Here is an 18,738-nt window from a genome sequence, read left to right as displayed (position 1 = left end):
AAACTCCAGGGACCAGTTGTCTTAGGAACTATATTTTTCATGGAATTTGCTGACTACATGAAAAAACATTGTCAGCATGATCTTTAAGTCTAAGTAGGAGATTTATGTCACTAAACTGTCAACCAGATGAGGCAACACGATGAAAGAGCATGGAATCAGCAGTGTACATATAAAAATGTAAATGCAGCAATAAAATAACGCAAAGGAAAAAAATGTATTGCGTTGTTGAAAAGTCAAATGTTTACAGGGTCAATTTGCTCAAATAAACACCTTGTGCATGCAGATAGTTTGATGTCATTTTCCAGAAACAGTGCCTCCGTTTCTCCACAGACCTTTAGGTGAACTAATCCTTTAAAAACAATATATAGTTTAAAGATGTTTGTGTGTGAGTGTGTGTGTGTGTGTGCATACCAGAGAGTGCAGTGGAGCCTCATAGTTTGGCGATGACGCTCCCTGTCCGCCATTCCTTGACCAGACAGCTGAACTGGCAGCTAGAAGAGAGGAGACAAGGAGACATCATCAGGAGAGGAGACATGAAACGAGAGGATGTCAGCAGGAGATTAAAAGCAAGAACGCATGACGCGATTCAGAAAACAGGGAGATCTGAGGAGGAAATCTGGGAGTTGCTGGGAAAATCGTTTAGTTCAGACTGACACCCCTTCATTTGTATGTTCTGTGACAGACTGCCCACCTGTTCAAGGTGTAACCCGCCCCTCACTCAATGCATGCTGGGGCAGACTGTAGCCCCACATGGCCTTGCACAGGTTAAGTGTGTAAAGAAAATAGATGGAGGTCTGTGTGTGGATTAGAGCCAAAACTCCTCTCCTTTCATATGTGGAAGAAAGAAACCACTCGATGTACGGTGCCAAAATGCAGACAAAACACCTTTACACACGAGGGGTCTCTCATCATATCCACTCATGGTGCTCGGACATAATAAACGCAGAGATGAGGAAGAAAAGACAAACACAAACCAACTCATATCTCATAGCAGAAATGCTAATATCAGGCTTTTGTTTTTGAAAAGGTACAAGTGGTTGATTAGCATGGGCCCTCTGCAGAATAAACAAGCTTTGTGTCTCTGTTCTTTTTTGCTTTTGTGTTCGTCGTCACTCTGAAGGGTCGTACCTGAATCGGCAGGTCTCATTAGCTGGTAGACAGAGGAGAGACAGCGACTTGTGTGAATTTACATGAATATGAGCCTCTGAGTGATGACGGGCTGGTATACGGAGGCCTCTGAACAGCGTCTGAGTTTCAGAAGTGAGACAAGCTCACAGATGATTTCTGTTCGGCTCAAGGAGGTTTTTAAACTAACTTTTTGACACATTTTAAAAGGAAGAAATCATAGCAACATCTTGTTAAAGCTTCAGTGCGCACAGTGCTTACATTGGAAAAATGATGCTGGTACGTTCAAAGGAACAGCAACAGCATCCATGCACAGCAACTGTGTGCCAGAAATTTTGTTTTCAAAAAATTGCTGCCATTTTTTCCACCTGTTTGGAAATCACAAGCCCAATGAACATTGCTTACAGTTTGGAGAAGCAGCGTAAGAGTATTGGTGCAGGAAGCTAAGCAATGTACTGCTGTGAACGGGGTCAGCAGCAAAATGTATATTAGACACCTGATGAAAAGCCCACCTAAAAAAATAAATAGCAGTTTAAGTGTACACTATATTTAGAATATCTTCACCTCTTTACCATGCCCTTAGACAACATTTTCTGACAGGAAATCAGAATTATATAAGCCAATATCTCTCTCTCATTCCAACCAAACTCTGTTTGTGAAATCAGTAATTTTACCTCACTTAATATGGGTTACCATTGCCTTGATCAGTTTTATTGTGTGACTTTGGTGTTTTAAAAGGTTATTCTGGATTCAGCAAAGTAACACAATAACACAAACTAACCGAATAATTGAGGCAGCGGTACACAAACAAGTTCTGTGTTCTGCGAGTTAAAATGACTGTTTTTGCAAAAGGAGTCTGGTTTGTTCCGAGATAAAGATATCTGACTTATATACAGCAGTTTCCCATTGGAAAAGGCTGTCTGACAGGAATGTGAAGCAGTGAAAATATTCTAAATATAGCGTGCACTTAAACTGATATTGATTGTTCTAGGTGGCTAAAATGTTTTGCTGCTGACCTTGTATGCAGAAATGCACACACAATGCTTAGCTTCTTGCTACTCCTGCTGCTTCTTCAAACTGTGAGCATGGTGAATGCCATCTACTGTAGGTAATACACTGTTTATGGATGGACGTACCTCATACAACCTCACTTCAAATAATTTGAACTATCCCTTTAATCCCAATTACCTGGAACCTAGAAGTATCACCTAGTTAGTTCTTTCTTCATGTCATTTTTCTTTCCTCTTTTCCCCTCCTATTTTGCTTTCAATTTATGCCAAAGTTTGATTGTCTTTTCTCTCCCTCTCCTGTTTTCTTTTTCCATGTCTTTTTTTAGTCTTCCAACCATCCATCCTCATTTATTCCTCTCATTTTGCCCCTCTATTCCCAGTCTTCTCTCTCTTTTGTTTCCTCTCCTTTTCTTATTCCACCATCTCCTCACCACTCCTCCTTAATTGTCTTTTCTTACCCCTCCATTCCTGCTCTCCTCCTCTCCTCTCCTTGTACCTCCTCTCTGCCCTCACCGCTGATCTCTCCCTTGTAACTCTGATCTCATCTCATTAGCTCGTGTTCCTCTCCTTTTTTTTATTGTCTTCCCATTTTGTCTTGCAGTCTTTTCTCTCCCCTCTCCTTTATTCATATTACATGCTCATTTCCATATGCTAATTAATGAATAATCACCTGGGTACATTCATGTGCAAATACAAATATATGTATTAAACGGCAGGGTAAATTATTCCGAGTCCAACACTGTAAAACACCCTCGCAGAATTAGCCCTGGATATCAATTTGCATGTAGTTTGCTCTAATAGGCTTCATTTCTAATTTGTAAAAAGTGGAGTAACTCTGACACAATGATAAACACCAATTACGGTTTAGCAGGCAATATCCCAGGCAGCTATAATGACGAGGAGGAGGAGAAGGAAGAGGGGAGGGGGCTCGTGTTTGCAGAGCCGGTAGGTTTGTGAACGATTTGTCGAAGTGGTGCTCGTAATTAAAGCTATCAGTCACAAGGCGCGGCACAGAAATATCAAACGGTGTGTGTAGCAGCGACAATTAGAGACAAATTTGACACAACTATTATTACGAAAAGTCATTTTTCACTTTAAGGAGCAGGGAGAGTTTACAACATCAGCCGGGAGGAGGAGTAATTGGTGGAAATAAGACGAGGAGGAGGAGGAGGGGTACTGTGAGGAGACACAGCTAGTCTTAATGGGTTTTCATGGTCTTATTTTATGGCAAGAGATTGCACTTAAAACACAGAATTCCCTTTAAATTATTCAATAAAAAATATATAGCTTTAGCTAAATGTGCTGTTTTTAGTTTGCTTAAATAATTTTTATATTAATTTCACCCATTTCTTCCTCTTTTTCTTCCCAGAGCTGTAAGTCGTTAAAAAAAGTCAAGTCTCACGTCATTTGAAACAAGTCCAAGTCTTGTCTCAAGTCATTTGAAACAAGTCCAAGTTAAATGAGAAGTAATTTGAAACAAGTATGACTCAAGTTTCTAGTCATTTGAAACAAGTTTAAGTCAAGTCTCAAGCACTTTATAACACGTTTAAGTCAAGTCAGAGGTCCTTTGAAACAAGTCCATGTCAAGTCTCAAGTCATTTGAAAGTTTACGTCAAGTTAGAAGTAATGTGAGATAAGTCTGAGTCGTATCCTGAGTCCTTTGATACAAGTTTATGTCATGTCAGATGTGATATGAAACACATCCAAGTCAAGCTTCAAGTAATTTGAAACAAGTCCAAGTCTTGTATCAAGTCATTTGAGACAAGTCTAAGTCTCAAGTCATTTGAAAGGTCACGTCGAGTCAGAAGTAATTTGAAATGAGTCCAAGTCAAGTCTCAAGTCATTTGAAATAAGTTTCAGTCAAGTCAAACCTCATTTTAGAGATGTAAGTTGAGTCTCAAGTCTGAAACAAGTACAGTATTGTCTCAAGTAATATGAAATAAGTCAAAGTCAAGTCCAAAGTCATTTGAAACAAGTCCAAGTCAAACCTCAAGTCATTTGAAAAGGGCAAAGTCAAAGGTGATTCAGATATTTCAAAGTTGTGTCTCGAATCATTGGAAAGAAGTTCAATTCAAGTCACAAACCATATGTAACAAGTTCAAGTCCAGCAAAAAGTCATTGGAAACAAGTTCAAGTCAAGTTTCAAGTCATCACTTTTGTGATTTGCGTTATTTTGACTCCAGTCCAAGTCAGCTCTGCTTTTTCCATCTGTGATTGTTGGTTGTTGATTGTTGTGCGATGTTGCTGGTGTGTTGTGATTGGAGGGTGAGTGTCATGTGCTACCTGTAAGAGAGGGCGGAGAGCCGACTGGGGTGGAGGGATTGGACGAGAAGCTGTTGTTTGTGTGGTCCGGAGAGTAGATCTGAAAAAGTCAAAACATAAAATTCAGAGCAACACGTAGAATTGCGATAGATAGATCACAACTCTCGAAAATTATTAAGAAGACTTGAATCAAGTGGAAAAAATATGACAAAGTCTAAAAACATTTTGTATTAATAAAACACTGAACAGGTCTCCCACATCTGTATGTGTATGTTTGTGTGTGTGCTTGTGTGTGATGCACTTACGGATGCGAGTGCTTTCCCTAAGGCATCTCCCGTCTGAGAGCTGCTGGCTGCTGAGCTCTGTGCTCGGTTAGCTGTGACACACACACATATACACACACACAGGGGGAAAAGAGGGATGTTTTCTTGTAAATAAGGATATTGTTAACTACATGTTTGAATTACGCTGTCTATTTGTGCACCATTGATGTGAGAATGTCCTCTGTGTGGGACTTTCTGTTCTCTCAGAGGTCAGCTCTGTCAAGGCAGCTTCCATGTGGAGCAATTTTTCATGTCAGAATTCGCCAAAGTTGAACACACGGAGCAAATCTGATTCTGCTCCAAGCATGAATCCACAGATATCGGCAATTCCATTGAAATGAGTGGTGCTGCTCCAGATCTTTGCCATTGTAATCAGTGGTGACAAGAATCAGAGGCAGAATTCAATAGGAAGCGACATTCAGCATCTACATTTATTCACATTTTCACTGACTGACGGCATGTGTTTGTGTGTGTGTTAGTGTGTGTGCAAATGCTGGACTTCAATACAACTAAATCTGTTTCACACACTTGAAGAGCACAGAGTCCAGAGAGGAAGGAAGTGACCTCACAGGACCAGATGAGCGCCCACACACACACACACACACACACACACACACACACACTGAGGCAGAGAGACTCTGACATGCTCACAGCTCATCTCTCCTGATAGCAGATCCCAGATGGAAAGTTTACGCTCGCACACACAAGTTAGATACGTGCACGCTGAACACACACACAGCAGAGCAAAAACACATCCTTTCATGGCAAATGAATCCATTACAGAAATTGGCAGGACTGGACTTCTTTAAGCTGTTAGAGAGACAGAGACAGAGAGAGAAGGGAGAGAGAGACAGGAAGCAGCATATGTTTTGGGGTTAAAGCCTCATGTCTCACTCACGCCATACCACTGGCCTAGTAAACCATCCAAGGGATTACTGTTACACACACACACACATACACGTGCACACACACACACCCATACCCTGACTTGATGCATAATTTAGAACATGTGCAGGAGAAAATCTTTTTCATAAATGAGAGCTTATAGCAGCAAAGGAGGAGGGCATTCAGAAGATGAAACTGATTTTCATGTTTTTCTGGCTGTGTCCATCACCTCTTCAAAGAGAAAAACCTAGTCTTATTATATATGTCAAATCATTTTTATACATTTTGTTTTATTTTTAGTCTTATTTATTTGTGTCTATATTTTCTCCTGACTTAAAATGTCAATTTACCTCTGCCCCGCAGTTCCTTTGTTGTGTCCCATTTCCATATTACAAATGACATGTTTACACTGTGTACACTATCCTAGTTTTCATGGCATACTGTTTTGCAGTTAGCACACAAGAAATCAATGCATTTTAAAGGGGAAACCTGTAAAATATGACCACTTGTCAAAGGTAACTTCAAACAAGTAGGGGGCAGGTTAACCGCTAACTGCTTCTCACTAGACACTTTGTTGAAAATATCTTTGGCTGTGGTTAGCCTGCTAGCTGCCTTTAGCTCAGTCGACCCTGTAGCCAGCTGACTCGAGTCTGGCTGGACCCGCAGATTGGACCATTGGGACACCGTAGGCAATGGAACAGGACTCCGTAGCCTCTCACTGAACACGGAGAATGATGGCACCCAGCTTGACAACAGGAAATACTGTACCAAGGTGGTTTACAGTGAATCTGACCAGGACTCTGACTCCAGGAACGATGAAGGCGGCAGGCAGGGATGGGAGACCCATCAAGTGTCTGCCATCGTCTAAGTTCGATAAAAGATAAAACTTGAATTCAATAGATGTAAGGGCTATTACAGACAATAGGTGTAAGAATGTTTCCTTTCTTTAATTTTTTTAGTTTATTTAGTTCATATATTAGACCAAAAAATGATGAAAACTTGTGATGGAAGCAAACTCACTGCTTGCACACATCTCACAGTTTAATGTATGGTGGTTTATTGGTCTATTGGGTCTTGAGGCACAAAGTAGCATTACTGGACAGCAAGGCCCAGGGCTAGCTGGTTAGCATGCTAATATCAGTAGAAATCTCTGCAACACACTGCATAAACATCTTTGACATAACCTTATAACTAATACATTTGTATATTTTGTTAATTTAATAACATTTGTTAAATTTTTGAACATTTTAAACAAAAATTCTGGCCATATCTTACACATTGCCCCTTTAAACTATTGTACTAACAGGGAATGATGTGAATGTGTGGGCTGACAGCCAAAATCATTTTCAAAAGATTTAATGTTTTGTTCTTCTTCATGAAGCTGTCTCATCACCATCCACAATTTGTTTCCTGCAGCTGCAAGTAGCTTCTCTATTTCCTCTGAGCTTTGCATTGTTGGACAATCAACCACACAATAATAAATCAAGCTTTTGTTGTCTCCATGATGATTTTTTTTTAGTCTACTTACATGTGGACTCATGTTATTTTTCAGTTTGAACACATTACAGGAATTGCTGGAGCTGTGACAGGGACATGATCCCTCACCAGCTTCCCACCATTTTTTGTTTGTTGCAGTGCACAACCAACCCTGGTCACTTTATTTCTCAGTGTAACAATTAGCCTTATTCCATCAGACCTCCAATGATATGGCACCCTTCTGAGAATGAAACACTCAGGTAAAACATTTGCAGTTTGTTTCTTCAAAAAAACAGCTGTGGACATTTGATTCATGTCATTTACACTGGAGAGTCAATTGTAAATAACATGTCTTGATTAATTTTTTGGTTTATGCAACATCAGAAAACAGTGAAAAATGTCACAATTTCATTTGCTCTGGCCCTTACTCCACTGTGACTGGACAGCTGGGTAAAAAGTGACAGTGACAAGTGCTGCGTTTTATTTAAAGCTTAACATTTCCCAACTCTTGCTGACCAGAAAAAAACTCCTGCGCTCAGCACAGAATAGTATTAGCATTTTTGTAGTAGCATTGCGTAAATGCGTGGTGGTCCCATTGCATACAGTTGACCCTTCCTAAGTCCTGCCCCTTTAAGGTGAAGACTTAACCTTTAATAATTGAGCAAACTTGGTACCTTGGTCAACTTTCTCCTTTTCCTGTAAAAGCAACTTACAGGGTCACATTTTGAGCTAGCTAATGTTAGAAAAATGCTAGTTAAATAGCTAACTAATATTAGCAAAATGCTAGCTAACAAGTTAGCTAAGAATCAGTGTAGATTAACAAGTTAGTTAGCTAGTGTTTTGCTACCATGAATATATGATGCTTTTACAGATCAGTCAGCAACATCTTTTCACTATCTTCACAATTTGTTATTCTTTTCAACACAGACGAGCCTAGCACATAGCATATCTCGGTACGGGAAACAGGAAATTGGAAAGTTGACTGGAATGGCATTGGAGTACAAAGGGTCAATTGAAGATATATACTGGCCTCAGGAAAAAAAGAAAAGCAGGAAAACTGGAACCATAAAATGCTTGGCATTTCTTCTTGAGAATTATTCACTTAACAGTTGATTTTCCATCCACTGACAAATCAGTTAACCAGCTGATTGTTTCAGCCCCACACTGATCCCTTGCCCATCACTCCTCTGGTAGTAATCCACCTCAGTATGTTCTACTTTTTCACCACAATATAGACATGCCAAACACTGTCAGGCTTGTTAACAGGTTAGTTTGGCCACATCAAAGCCGTGCCTCCTGCTGACTGCATGAATCTGTTGTTTTATTGATGGAGAAAATGATTGTTGTGGTGACATGTCCAAAAGGCAACAACGAAAACCAAGTGATTGTGGAAGATACTGATCACACTGATGGACAGAGGTGAAGTGCAGGACACTTATTTTTTTTGTGAACACTGCTCATCATTTAAATCAGCTGAAATAAATCCATAGTGTCCACAGCTGCTGTTCTCTGTGAAGGACTCACTCACTTGTTTACTAGTACAAAGTCAGACTGAGGCAAAGGAATGGCTGTAAAAAACTGTGCGTCTGTGCTTTGGCATTCATGTGCACACACACGTGTATCATATGTTTAGATTTAAACAACAGCGTCATGTTTTTTATTAGGTTCATCTTGTGTTTACACTCATCTGCTCTGGCTCGTGTGTGTGTGTGTGTTTGTGTGATATCGTTGTGGAATGTTGGAGATGTCTTCCCAGGAAAACAAACTTTCAATCTGTTTCTTATTGCTGTCCTATTTGTTCTATGGGACTCAAAGCAAGGGGTCCATATGGCATGCTGTGTGTGTGTGTGTGTGTGTGTGTGTGTGCATGCATCAGTGGTGTCAAGGTCGAGCAGTGATATTCCATTTCTGACTGCCTGCCTTCTCCCCCGACACTGAAGTTTTTAAGTGGTTTAAATAATCTAAGTCTAATCACAGCAGGGATAAATATAACTGGTTACGAGGCAGTAAATAAAATAGTGGAACTGTGGTCTAGCTAACATTGTCTTCTGACTGGAGAGGACTGGTATTTTAAATAGTAACTGAGAGATCTTCAGGTCAAAACACAAACACAACAAGCTTACCCAGGTCATCACTCAAAGATGAAAAAATCAAAATGATCAGTTGCTTTTACGGTAAAATAACAGCAATGAGTAAAAGTTGCTTCGAGTAGTTTATGATGAGACACAGCAGAGCTCGTTCAGGTCTTTGGGGAAAGTCTCAAGTTAAGAGTCAAGTCCTTGAAGGCAAATTACCAAGCTGCAGGTCTTGCAGGTCTCTGATTCTACCACATCAAGACTTGAGACTTGGTTTTACTTTCAAGTTGAAATAGTCAAGTCAAGTCTTTATGGATATAAGGGTCAAGTAGATGCAGTCTTAAGTCAAGTCCAAGTCTGAAGTCTCAAGTCTACAGCTCTGAGAGACATACCCAAAAAATAATTTCTTTATCAGCATTCAAACAAGTAAAATACAGCTTGACATGAACACATCAGTGATCACATACTATCAACAGCCATGCTAGCAGCTCTTTCAGACAGCGGTGCTTTGAGCTTAATGCTAAAGTCAGCCTGCTAATATGCTAATGCACTATCAGAAAAATCAGAGGATCACCAAAACCAATTTATCCAATATGGTTGAGATATTTGAGTCTGGAACAAAGTGGTGGAACTAATAATCATCAGACTGACAATGCCATCATGCCACTAGCGTTGCTAAAACTATTATAATAATAATGCTAATAAAAAAAAATCGCTCTTTAAAGTGGCAATCTAAAAGATTTTCATCTAAATAAACATCTGCACCAAATGAGGCAACAAAATGGTGACTTACAGCCTACTAACATTACTAAGTAGTAGGAAATGCAGTGTGTTTGCCAGTCAGCTTAGCACTTATCACTATGGTTAATCAAAAATGCATCTACATGATAAGACAATAGTCATTTTCTGCATTTTTTGACGGTTTGAATTATAGTAGGGAGTAATGGAACAGTCAGGAGCAGCCACAGTGAGCTGCAGGAAAGGCAATGTGTTTGTCAGTCAGCTTATCGTTCATCAAAAATGTGTCTACGTAACAAGACAACGATCATTTGCAACCATTTTTGACATCAAAAATCAAATATCAGGAAGTAATGGGACCGTCAGGAGCAGCCACAGTGAGCTGTTAGATGAAGAGCTGCAGGCGACAGGCTGAACATCATCCATGTGCACAGAATGATTGAACAAGGCAAGTTATTCCCAGACATCTTTTGTTTGTTTTGCTGGACCCAGAATTCTGTGATCTGTAGTATTAAACCACTTTCATGTTGTGGTACCACCTGTAACACCATGTGTTGCCAGATCAACCAGTATCGAAATCTTCAAGATTGCCACTTAAAGTAACCTGATCCTGAAAACAACTTGATTTTGCAAACTATTTTGTCTCCAGTGCTTCCTACAGAATTAAAATTTTCCACCTGTGTGCTTCTCAGGCTCATTACAAAAAAAAAACAAAAACTGAGCACCAGACTGAAAAAACATTCAGCTCTTGATTGAAAAAACAACCACTTTTTTATTTTCTGTCTGATCAGATCAGAAAAAGACTTTCTTCTGAGTCTGCAAGAACATCGTAAAATTGGGATGCCGTATGTGAAATGGATGTTTTTCTTTTAAAGTTAATTAACGGCATGAGCTAATGTCATTAGCTGCACCACTGACTGATTGACAGCAGATGACTTTGCCATTAAGGATGGAGGCCATCAACGCTGCATATAACTTCTCTAAGTGATAGCAGAGCCGAGTGCCTTTGAAAAGCAACCGCACCATTTCTTGCTATGCTTTGCTTCAAGACACAAACGCACACAGGTGTCTTACCCATGATGCTGTCTGTTCCGTTGGTGGGGGCTGTGCAAGAGGCGGTGCTGTAGTGATTGGCCCCGCCCCCGCTGCCTCCGCCTCGGTGGAAGCTGGACATAGGAGGAAGGCTGGAGCTGATGTCTGCAGACGAGTGCGAGGGGTAGCTCTGCAGAGAGACGGACGGGGCAAATGAAGCAAGAAAAGGACAAACAGCTGCCGAACAGGAAAAATGACATAAGAAGAGAATAAAAATAAAAGGCAGTAGTGATAAACCCAAAGCCTTATTAGAGCTCTTATTAGTTTGAAAGAATTATCACTGAATGAACTCTGACAGATTTACAGCCTCACATTTGTGTACAATTTATAAATGCATGTCATGTGTTGAATGCTGACAGATTGAACAGATGTTTGTTGCTAATAAATCTATGAATTTACCAGGGGCTGTGACTTTTCTGTGAATTCTCCCACTTTCCATAACTAGTTACAAGTTAATTTATTGTTTATCAGCGATATTTCCCATCGCCTCAGCCTCAAAACACATCATCCACCTGTCAACAAGTGACTCAACATTTCCTAGCGTCATTTTGTTAAACAGTGACTCAAGTTCAGTTTTTTCCATCAAAGATAACCAAGGTCTGAATTACCTTGTTATGTAAGAACATTTTCATGGCTTAGGATTCATGCTAACCACTAAGGTTAGTTAAGCCCCCCAAAGATCAAGAATGAACTCACACACTCAACTTCTAGCGTCCTTATCCTCAAAAATAGAAGTATGTAATCCCTGACCAAAAAATTAAGCTGGAATCAGATGCAAAATGAACAGATTTTACTTTGTGAATACTTTACCAGGTCTGGAATTCTGAACTCATATCTCTACTGATGGTCTGTCCTATCGATCTTTAAATATGCAATGTTTTTTGTTCTCTTATTGTCTGTCTGTCTATTTTGGATGTTGCTGTTGGTTTTGTGTTTTGTTTCTTTACAGTATTCCCTATCATTCTGGATCACATTTGCACCTTGATATGATAGCTTATGTTAATTTCTTGTCTGATAAATGGAAAAAATCTCTATAAATTAAGTTTTTAACAAAATTTAACATGCAGCATACAAAGTATCTTTGATGGTATACTTTTTTGACAGATACAACACCAAAACATTAGGAATTCAGGAGGAGATATAGAACTTTTAAAGTACAAATGAGGCCAAAGGGAGCTGTTATAGCCCAAAGCAGCCACCTAGTTTGCTTATGGCTCACACAGGCTATGATAATCAATTTTATTATTATTTATTTTATTTTATTAATTTATATTTTTGCATACATTTCATTTTAAAGCATCTTGTTAACTAGCTTTAAAAAGACAGCTGAAAAAGAGCAGGATGTGCTTTTCATTTTTTTTCATTGACTTTTGGTGTTGTCTAAACCATGTTTTAGAAAACAAAACAACCAGAAAATCAAAAAGAAAACAGGATAATTTGTTAACATGAAAGTGCTCCAACTCATGTATGGCATGTCATTGAAAGTTGTAAAATTTCAGGAAACCAGGATAAACAGACAACCAATTTTTTGTCAGATATTTTTCGAAAGCATGCATGTAAAAGTGTGGAGCGACTTCCTGAAGAGTGTGTTTGCACTGTGATTGACAGCTGTGCTCACCAATCTGTCGTGAGGGTGAATCCCGCAGTAGGAGGAGCTCTGGGCGGGGCCGTGGGCTGAGTTCCCGCCCCCCAGCATGCTGCCGTGGTAACCCTGCTGGCTCATACTGCTACTACTGCTGCTCCAGGGGTCGCCGCTGTGGTGACCGTCTGATAGAAAGACACACAGAGACACACAGAGGGGTGAGGTGAGAGAGACGCACATGTGATGTGCTTCATCTCTGTGCAGGTTTCTCTCTGCTGTCAAACCTTCCTGTGACTCACTCACAGTTTAGTAATCTGACCCACTTTATGCAGTAACCTGATTTCAGAAAACATCCATGTAAATGGGACACCTGGTTTTCTTCTTCAGGTTTAAGAATATCCCGCTTAACACATATTTGTGCTGCACAAACCTGATTTCTGGGACCATTCGTACCTTTATCCATATCTGTAAAAAGTCTTTTTAGGAGTGTGTGTATTTACATAAAAGACACCCAGGTGAGAGGGAAAAAAAGAGACGCTGGAGGAAAACATGAGCATTTAAATCAATCTGAGCATTTTCTGTTTGTAGTCAATAGACGGATACTGGAAACACTCCCCAGCAGTCAAATTTATGTCATGAAAACAAGGTGAAAATTCACCCTATGTTTAGTCTGAAGATGGATGACATGACAGCTCCCTTCAAAAGCGAAGCTACAACCAAAGACATATATACAGATTACATGTCAGCTCGCCACAATACTGGACAGAGCAGGACTGACCTGTAAACAAACACAAGTAAATGGTGGAGCTGTGGTTTTCTGGAAGAAAAAAAACACCATATCAGGTGATCTAGACTAAGTTAGAACAAAAAGAAGATTATGACATGAATCACTGAAATCAGTTGAGAAATATAAAGGTTACAGAAAAACAGCAGCTCCCCTGCTGACTTGTATTTGCTCACAGGCTAGTCTTGCCCTGTCCAATATGGCTGCAATGTTGACATACAGCAGCAACAGGCGGACGCGTCAATGCAGCATCGATCAAACTAAAAAAACGCACACGTCTAACAAATTTTGCCCAAAGATGATATAGGTCATTTTATGTAGTTCTCACCACACTGGTGTATGTTTCTATTAAGTTTGGTATTTACTATTACTGCGGCTCCAAATGACATCATCAGCACAAAATGGCAGCACTTCTATCTTAGATATGCTGACTTCCTTTTTGGCACAGTGGGAGTAAGTGGAAACACGTCAGCCATTTTTATTTTAAGATCAATCGTCTGAACACACATGCGTGACCAGCATACCATGTACAGAGAAATCACTTGTTTGACTGGCTGGCAGGCTGTATAGAGGGGGTGAGGGAAATGCAAACCCTCTTGTTACCAAAATGACCAAAATATCTCCTCTGTGTTAACCTGACAGCCACATCTCCATACCCAAGTAGCAGAGAGATTGCAGGTGCACACACTTGAATGAGTTAGTCTAGTCTGACTGACTCATTGACCCTTGATATGTCTGAGGTTTGTTTAGAATCTGTGGCCGCGACCACGGCTCTGAAATATCAGCAGTCTGACTGTGCTGTGTGTTGATGAATCCATGCTGCTGTCCGTGGTGCTGAAGTAGCACACAGATTTGTAATGGTGCCTTTTTCCTCTTAGTCTCTTCTGACAATTTCATCTTGGATCTATAACATTTTCTGAACTATACAGCTATGGGGGACAACCAAAAGAAGCAGGTGAAATAAATGAATCAGGTTCCTTACTGACTGACTAATGTCTGTTCAAGTCATATAATGGTACATAAAGTTCTATTTAATAGTTGAATTATCTTTGTACAGCAGTGCTGATGGTTTATTAAAATCTTTTCCCAATCCAATCTGAAGACTCCTGACTGACATTTTTCATATATTTTTCACATTATATGAGGAAAGTGATTTGAATGAGCACATTATTACCTGTGAATGTTGATCAGGGATGAGTTTTTTGGACTTTTTATATGATTCTCTGTCTGTGTGTTTTTTTTTTAATACAATCACACATACTTAATATGCTTCTTTTTTGACAAATTCTGTGTTTTATTTCTTTATTCATTTATTTTTGTCCCTAATGCTTTGTCATTGTTTAATTAACTTTTATTCTGTTTGAACTGTTTCAACGGGATATAAAACACAAAAACAAGAACTTTACTGAACATGAAATAAATTAATCAATAGTTTTAATTCAACTGTAATTGAGGAGTTGTGTAACATTAAGTCCAAATATTTAAGCTCTGACAACCTTCAACCTTTTTGAATGTACAGTGTACATATTTTTAAGTTTTCTTACACTCCTTAAAATCAAGAGGGCCTTGCGACCCCACTTGAAGCTTTTGTGACCCCTGCCAGGGGTCATGATCCCCAGGTTGGGAACCAATGTATTAAACTGTGGGCAAACAGAGAAACAATTCCCCTGATTCAGTTAACTCTCACAGCACAGACAGACCCAACTAAACTGACTGCACACAACCAACTAAAATACTGCAATAAATCTCTCACGGGTGTCCTGGTATGTAAAATACGATGCCCTCAGAGGAGGAAACATCTCAACTTGTCAGTTTTTTTTTTCCACACTAAAAACAAAAGCATTTGTTGATGCGGCTACAAAAAAAATAAAATGTATGGATCGTTTGAGGATTCTGGTTTGATCTTTCAGCTCATTTCATGTGTGATCCAGAATCCACAATGAGCTCAATAATCCTCAGCTGGGAGATCTGATGAGGGACAGACCTGTGCTGTCTGTGTGAGAGAGAAAGTGTGTGTGTGTGTGTGTGTGTGTGTGTGTGTGTGTGTGTGTGTGTGTGTGTGCATACCTGGCATGAAGAATGAGCTTGGGAAGCCAGAGCTGGGAGGTTTGGAGGAGGGATAACCCGGTGAGTCCCTGTTGTAGTCGGCTGTACTGGCAGACGGAGCGTACACCTGCAACACAAACACAGAGACGCGCGACGTCATTCAGAAGTCTGATCAGGATACAACTTGTTCTCATCAAAAGCTCACAAGACAAACACAAACTGCCAAAAACTTCTATTTTCTCATTTTCCTTGTTTAAGCTCAGCGGGAATCAGCTTCAGATGGACGTCATTTCAACTTAATGACTGACGCGTCTCTCCTTAACTCTGACATCAACCTCATCCTTCCTACGCCTGACTAAAAGATCACACCACTCACTGAGCTGTCAGTGCTCTTTGCTTTTCATTCTAAAACAGCTGCTCTGAGAACACTGCCTTCCATCAGTCCAAACAATTTCTGAATAATACACAGAAATATCATGCAAAAGAGAGATTAAGATTAATAATTAATTCAAATATTATTCAAAATAGGCTTAATGTCATGTTCATTTATTTATTTATTTATTTTGATTTTCAAACCATAAGATGAAAACTTTTTATTTGATGTTGTATTGTAGAAAAGCTGATTCTTAGATGTTATGCTTTTTCTAAAAATACAATTACATATCTAAAATTAAAAGTTTAATAGTTTTTTTTTTTTTTTTTTTCGCATTTTCCAAATTCTAAATGACTTTTTAAAAATGATCAAATTTTTTGTTTCTCTAAAAAGATGAGATCATTTTTAAGATTTTGTATACTTTTTTAAATAAACAACTTAAAAATTAAAAAAAATACATATATATAAATATAGAGAAAACCTTAAACTTAATTGTAAAACAAAAATAAACTTTTAAAGCTAATTTTATTTTTTTAAAGCACAAAAATCATTACAGACTTATGTATGCACAGATTTTAAGTTTTGTCTTTGAAAGTTTTTTTTTAATTAAATAAAAGTTGCTATGAAATTACCTCTTTTAGATAGCATCCCAGCTCATACTGTGCACCTAACATAAATAACTAAGTAAATAAAATTCTTTGTATTGTCATCCATCAAAATCCAGTCATGTTTTCTTCCTGTAATTCAAAATATGTTTTGTGCTTTTGTAGGCTTGAACCAACCAGTTTCATCCAATCAGAAGTCATCCACCCATCAGTCAGCTTTCAATTTTTAGCAGCACAGAGCTAAGTTAGTTAGCAGGCTGGCAACAGCATGTGACGTCAATACACAACATTAAAAAACTATAGTGGTGGCAATGGTAGCTGAATCAATTGCATTTGCAGTGCAAAGCACTTACACTGCAATGACTACTAATGATAATAACATCGTTCCTAACATATACAATTACAGCTCAGAATAGTTTGATGACTAAAAGAAGAACAGAGCAGTGATTTTGTGAGCGTCTCCTCTCAGAGGAGCTGCAGCAGCAAACATGCAGTAAAACGTGAGACTGCGAGCAGAACCAGCAGCCTGTCATCACTCAGAGCAGGTGACGTTGTTCCTCAGCAACACAGCGGCTGCATGAGAACACAATGCCTGTGTTTGGTCATGCCTTCGACTGGGGGTCCCCACAGCATGCCTCTGTGTGTGTGTGTGTGTGTGTGTGTGTGTGTGTGCATAGCGTGCGAACACTCAGCCATGACGCTCGCTCGCGCCGCATGACGCAAACCCTGGAACAGCTGTTGAAAGCGCTCTCCTCCCTCTCTCTCTCCGTCTCCCCCACTGATTCACATCAAAATGAAAAAACCCCGCTCCACAGCTACACCTAATCTACCTCCATCCTCTGAAAAAGACATGGGCTGCTTTGTTAACTTTAGGGTATTTGCATATGGATGGAACACAGATGTGATAGAACACAGACAGAAGAAACAAAAGAAAAAGATGAAGAAAAGAAAAAACACTTGGGGGCATTATAAAAAAAAAAAACATCATCTCACTTCCCACACTCCCTGAGAGAAATTATTAAAAACAGAAAACAGCCCAAAACATTTTCTTTTAAACAAAAACCTCCTGACTTTATTCTTCAGATCACTAAAAGCTTGCTGCTTTGCTAAAGCTTTCAGCTTTAACTTCAGAGGGGGGAAATGGGACACTGATTTCCTTTGATTTACTGTCCTGTAGTCTTTAAGGTAAAAGATCTTCAGGATAAAATAGGACCATACAAGACTGAATCTACTCTTTTTCTGCCACTAATATCCAGGTGTGCACAGGTAGACAAAGTCTTCCCTTGATGTCCTTCAGTTGAACCCCCCGGTGGTCAACTTTTGCAGCATACATGCAGTGAACCCCTCTGGTTCTCAGGAAAGGGACAGGAGATTAAATGAGGACAAGAATATAACAAACTTTCATTGCTGTAATAAAAAGCATGGACTCAATGCCTTTGGGAGGCAGTGGGATTCCACCCATGATTCAAGGGAAGACAACATCCAGAAGCGAACATAACATGGAAGGACTGTTTTAAAACATCAACCTTACAATATAACTTTTATATTATTGGCTTGAAATCTACATCTTTTATGTCTGATTGCACGCAACATCCCAACTTGTGTGGTTTGTTTTACTTGTTGAGTTTTAGCCTGGATGTGGTGCAGCTGGTATTCAATACCCAGAGGGAGCTGTGACTACATGACTGATACCTGTAAATGTCTGTGGACGGTGGAGAGATCTACATTGGACGCCCCATGCAGTGTGCAAAATATGCAAGGCAAAACATCTACCGTGGGCATCAAACCTGCCTTCAAGTCCCAAATCTTTTAGACTCTACAAAATCAAGCTTTTTGACTTAAAAATTCTTTTCTCAAAGCCCAAAAATGAAAAAGTATGTATTGTAAAAAAGTCTGCCACATATCAATTCATTCCCAGAATCATCATTCAAAGTAAAGAGAGAGAAAGCCATATTTCAACATCAAGAAATGCTGCAGACTTCTCTGGGACCTGAGCTTATCTGAGATGGACTGATGCCAAGTGGAAAAGTGTGTTGTCCTCATTTCAGGTTGTTTTTGAAAATCATGGACATTGTGTCCTGGGCTAAAGTGGAAAACAACCATCCAGATTGTTGCCAGCGCAAAGGTCAAAAGACAGCATCTGTGATGGTATGGAGATGTGTTTGGCATCCATGGTATCATGGGTAACTGTCACATCTGTGAAGGCCCCATTACGTCTTTTTCAGAAATGTCCCCGCTTACTCCAGCAAGACGATGCCAAGACACATTCTGCACGTGTTACAACAGTGTGGCTTCGCAGTAAAAGAGTTTAGGTACTAGACTGGCCTGCCTGTCTCCCATTGAAAATGTGTGGTGCATTATG

General features: G+C 39.5%; 1 protein-coding gene across 6 annotated transcripts in view; it reads right to left on the bottom strand.

Moving 5' to 3' along the window:
• tcf4 (transcription factor 4) overlaps window positions 1-18,738 on the bottom strand; it is a 326,144-nt gene that overhangs the window by 32,853 nt on the left and 274,553 nt on the right. For all 6 annotated transcript variants that reach the window (XM_084746695.1, XM_084746697.1, XM_084746698.1 and 3 more), the window contains 6 exons: window positions 15,420-15,525; window positions 12,605-12,753; window positions 10,969-11,116; window positions 4,703-4,773; window positions 4,419-4,497; window positions 412-491 (listed from right to left, as the gene is read on the bottom strand). In XM_084746695.1, coding sequence (XP_084602821.1) covers window positions 412-491; window positions 4,419-4,497; window positions 4,703-4,773; window positions 10,969-11,116; window positions 12,605-12,753; window positions 15,420-15,525 — 633 coding nt within the window. The remainder of the gene's footprint in view (window positions 1-411; window positions 492-4,418; window positions 4,498-4,702; window positions 4,774-10,968; window positions 11,117-12,604; window positions 12,754-15,419; window positions 15,526-18,738) is intronic.

This window comes from Lutjanus erythropterus, chromosome 20, assembly GCF_056507025.1.
Source record: "Lutjanus erythropterus isolate fLutEry1 chromosome 20, fLutEry1.hap2, whole genome shotgun sequence".
Taxonomy (NCBI): domain Eukaryota; kingdom Metazoa; phylum Chordata; class Actinopteri; order Lutjaniformes; family Lutjanidae; genus Lutjanus; species Lutjanus erythropterus.
Note: the sequence above shows the minus strand (reverse complement) of the source record. Positions and strands in the feature narration are given on the sequence as shown.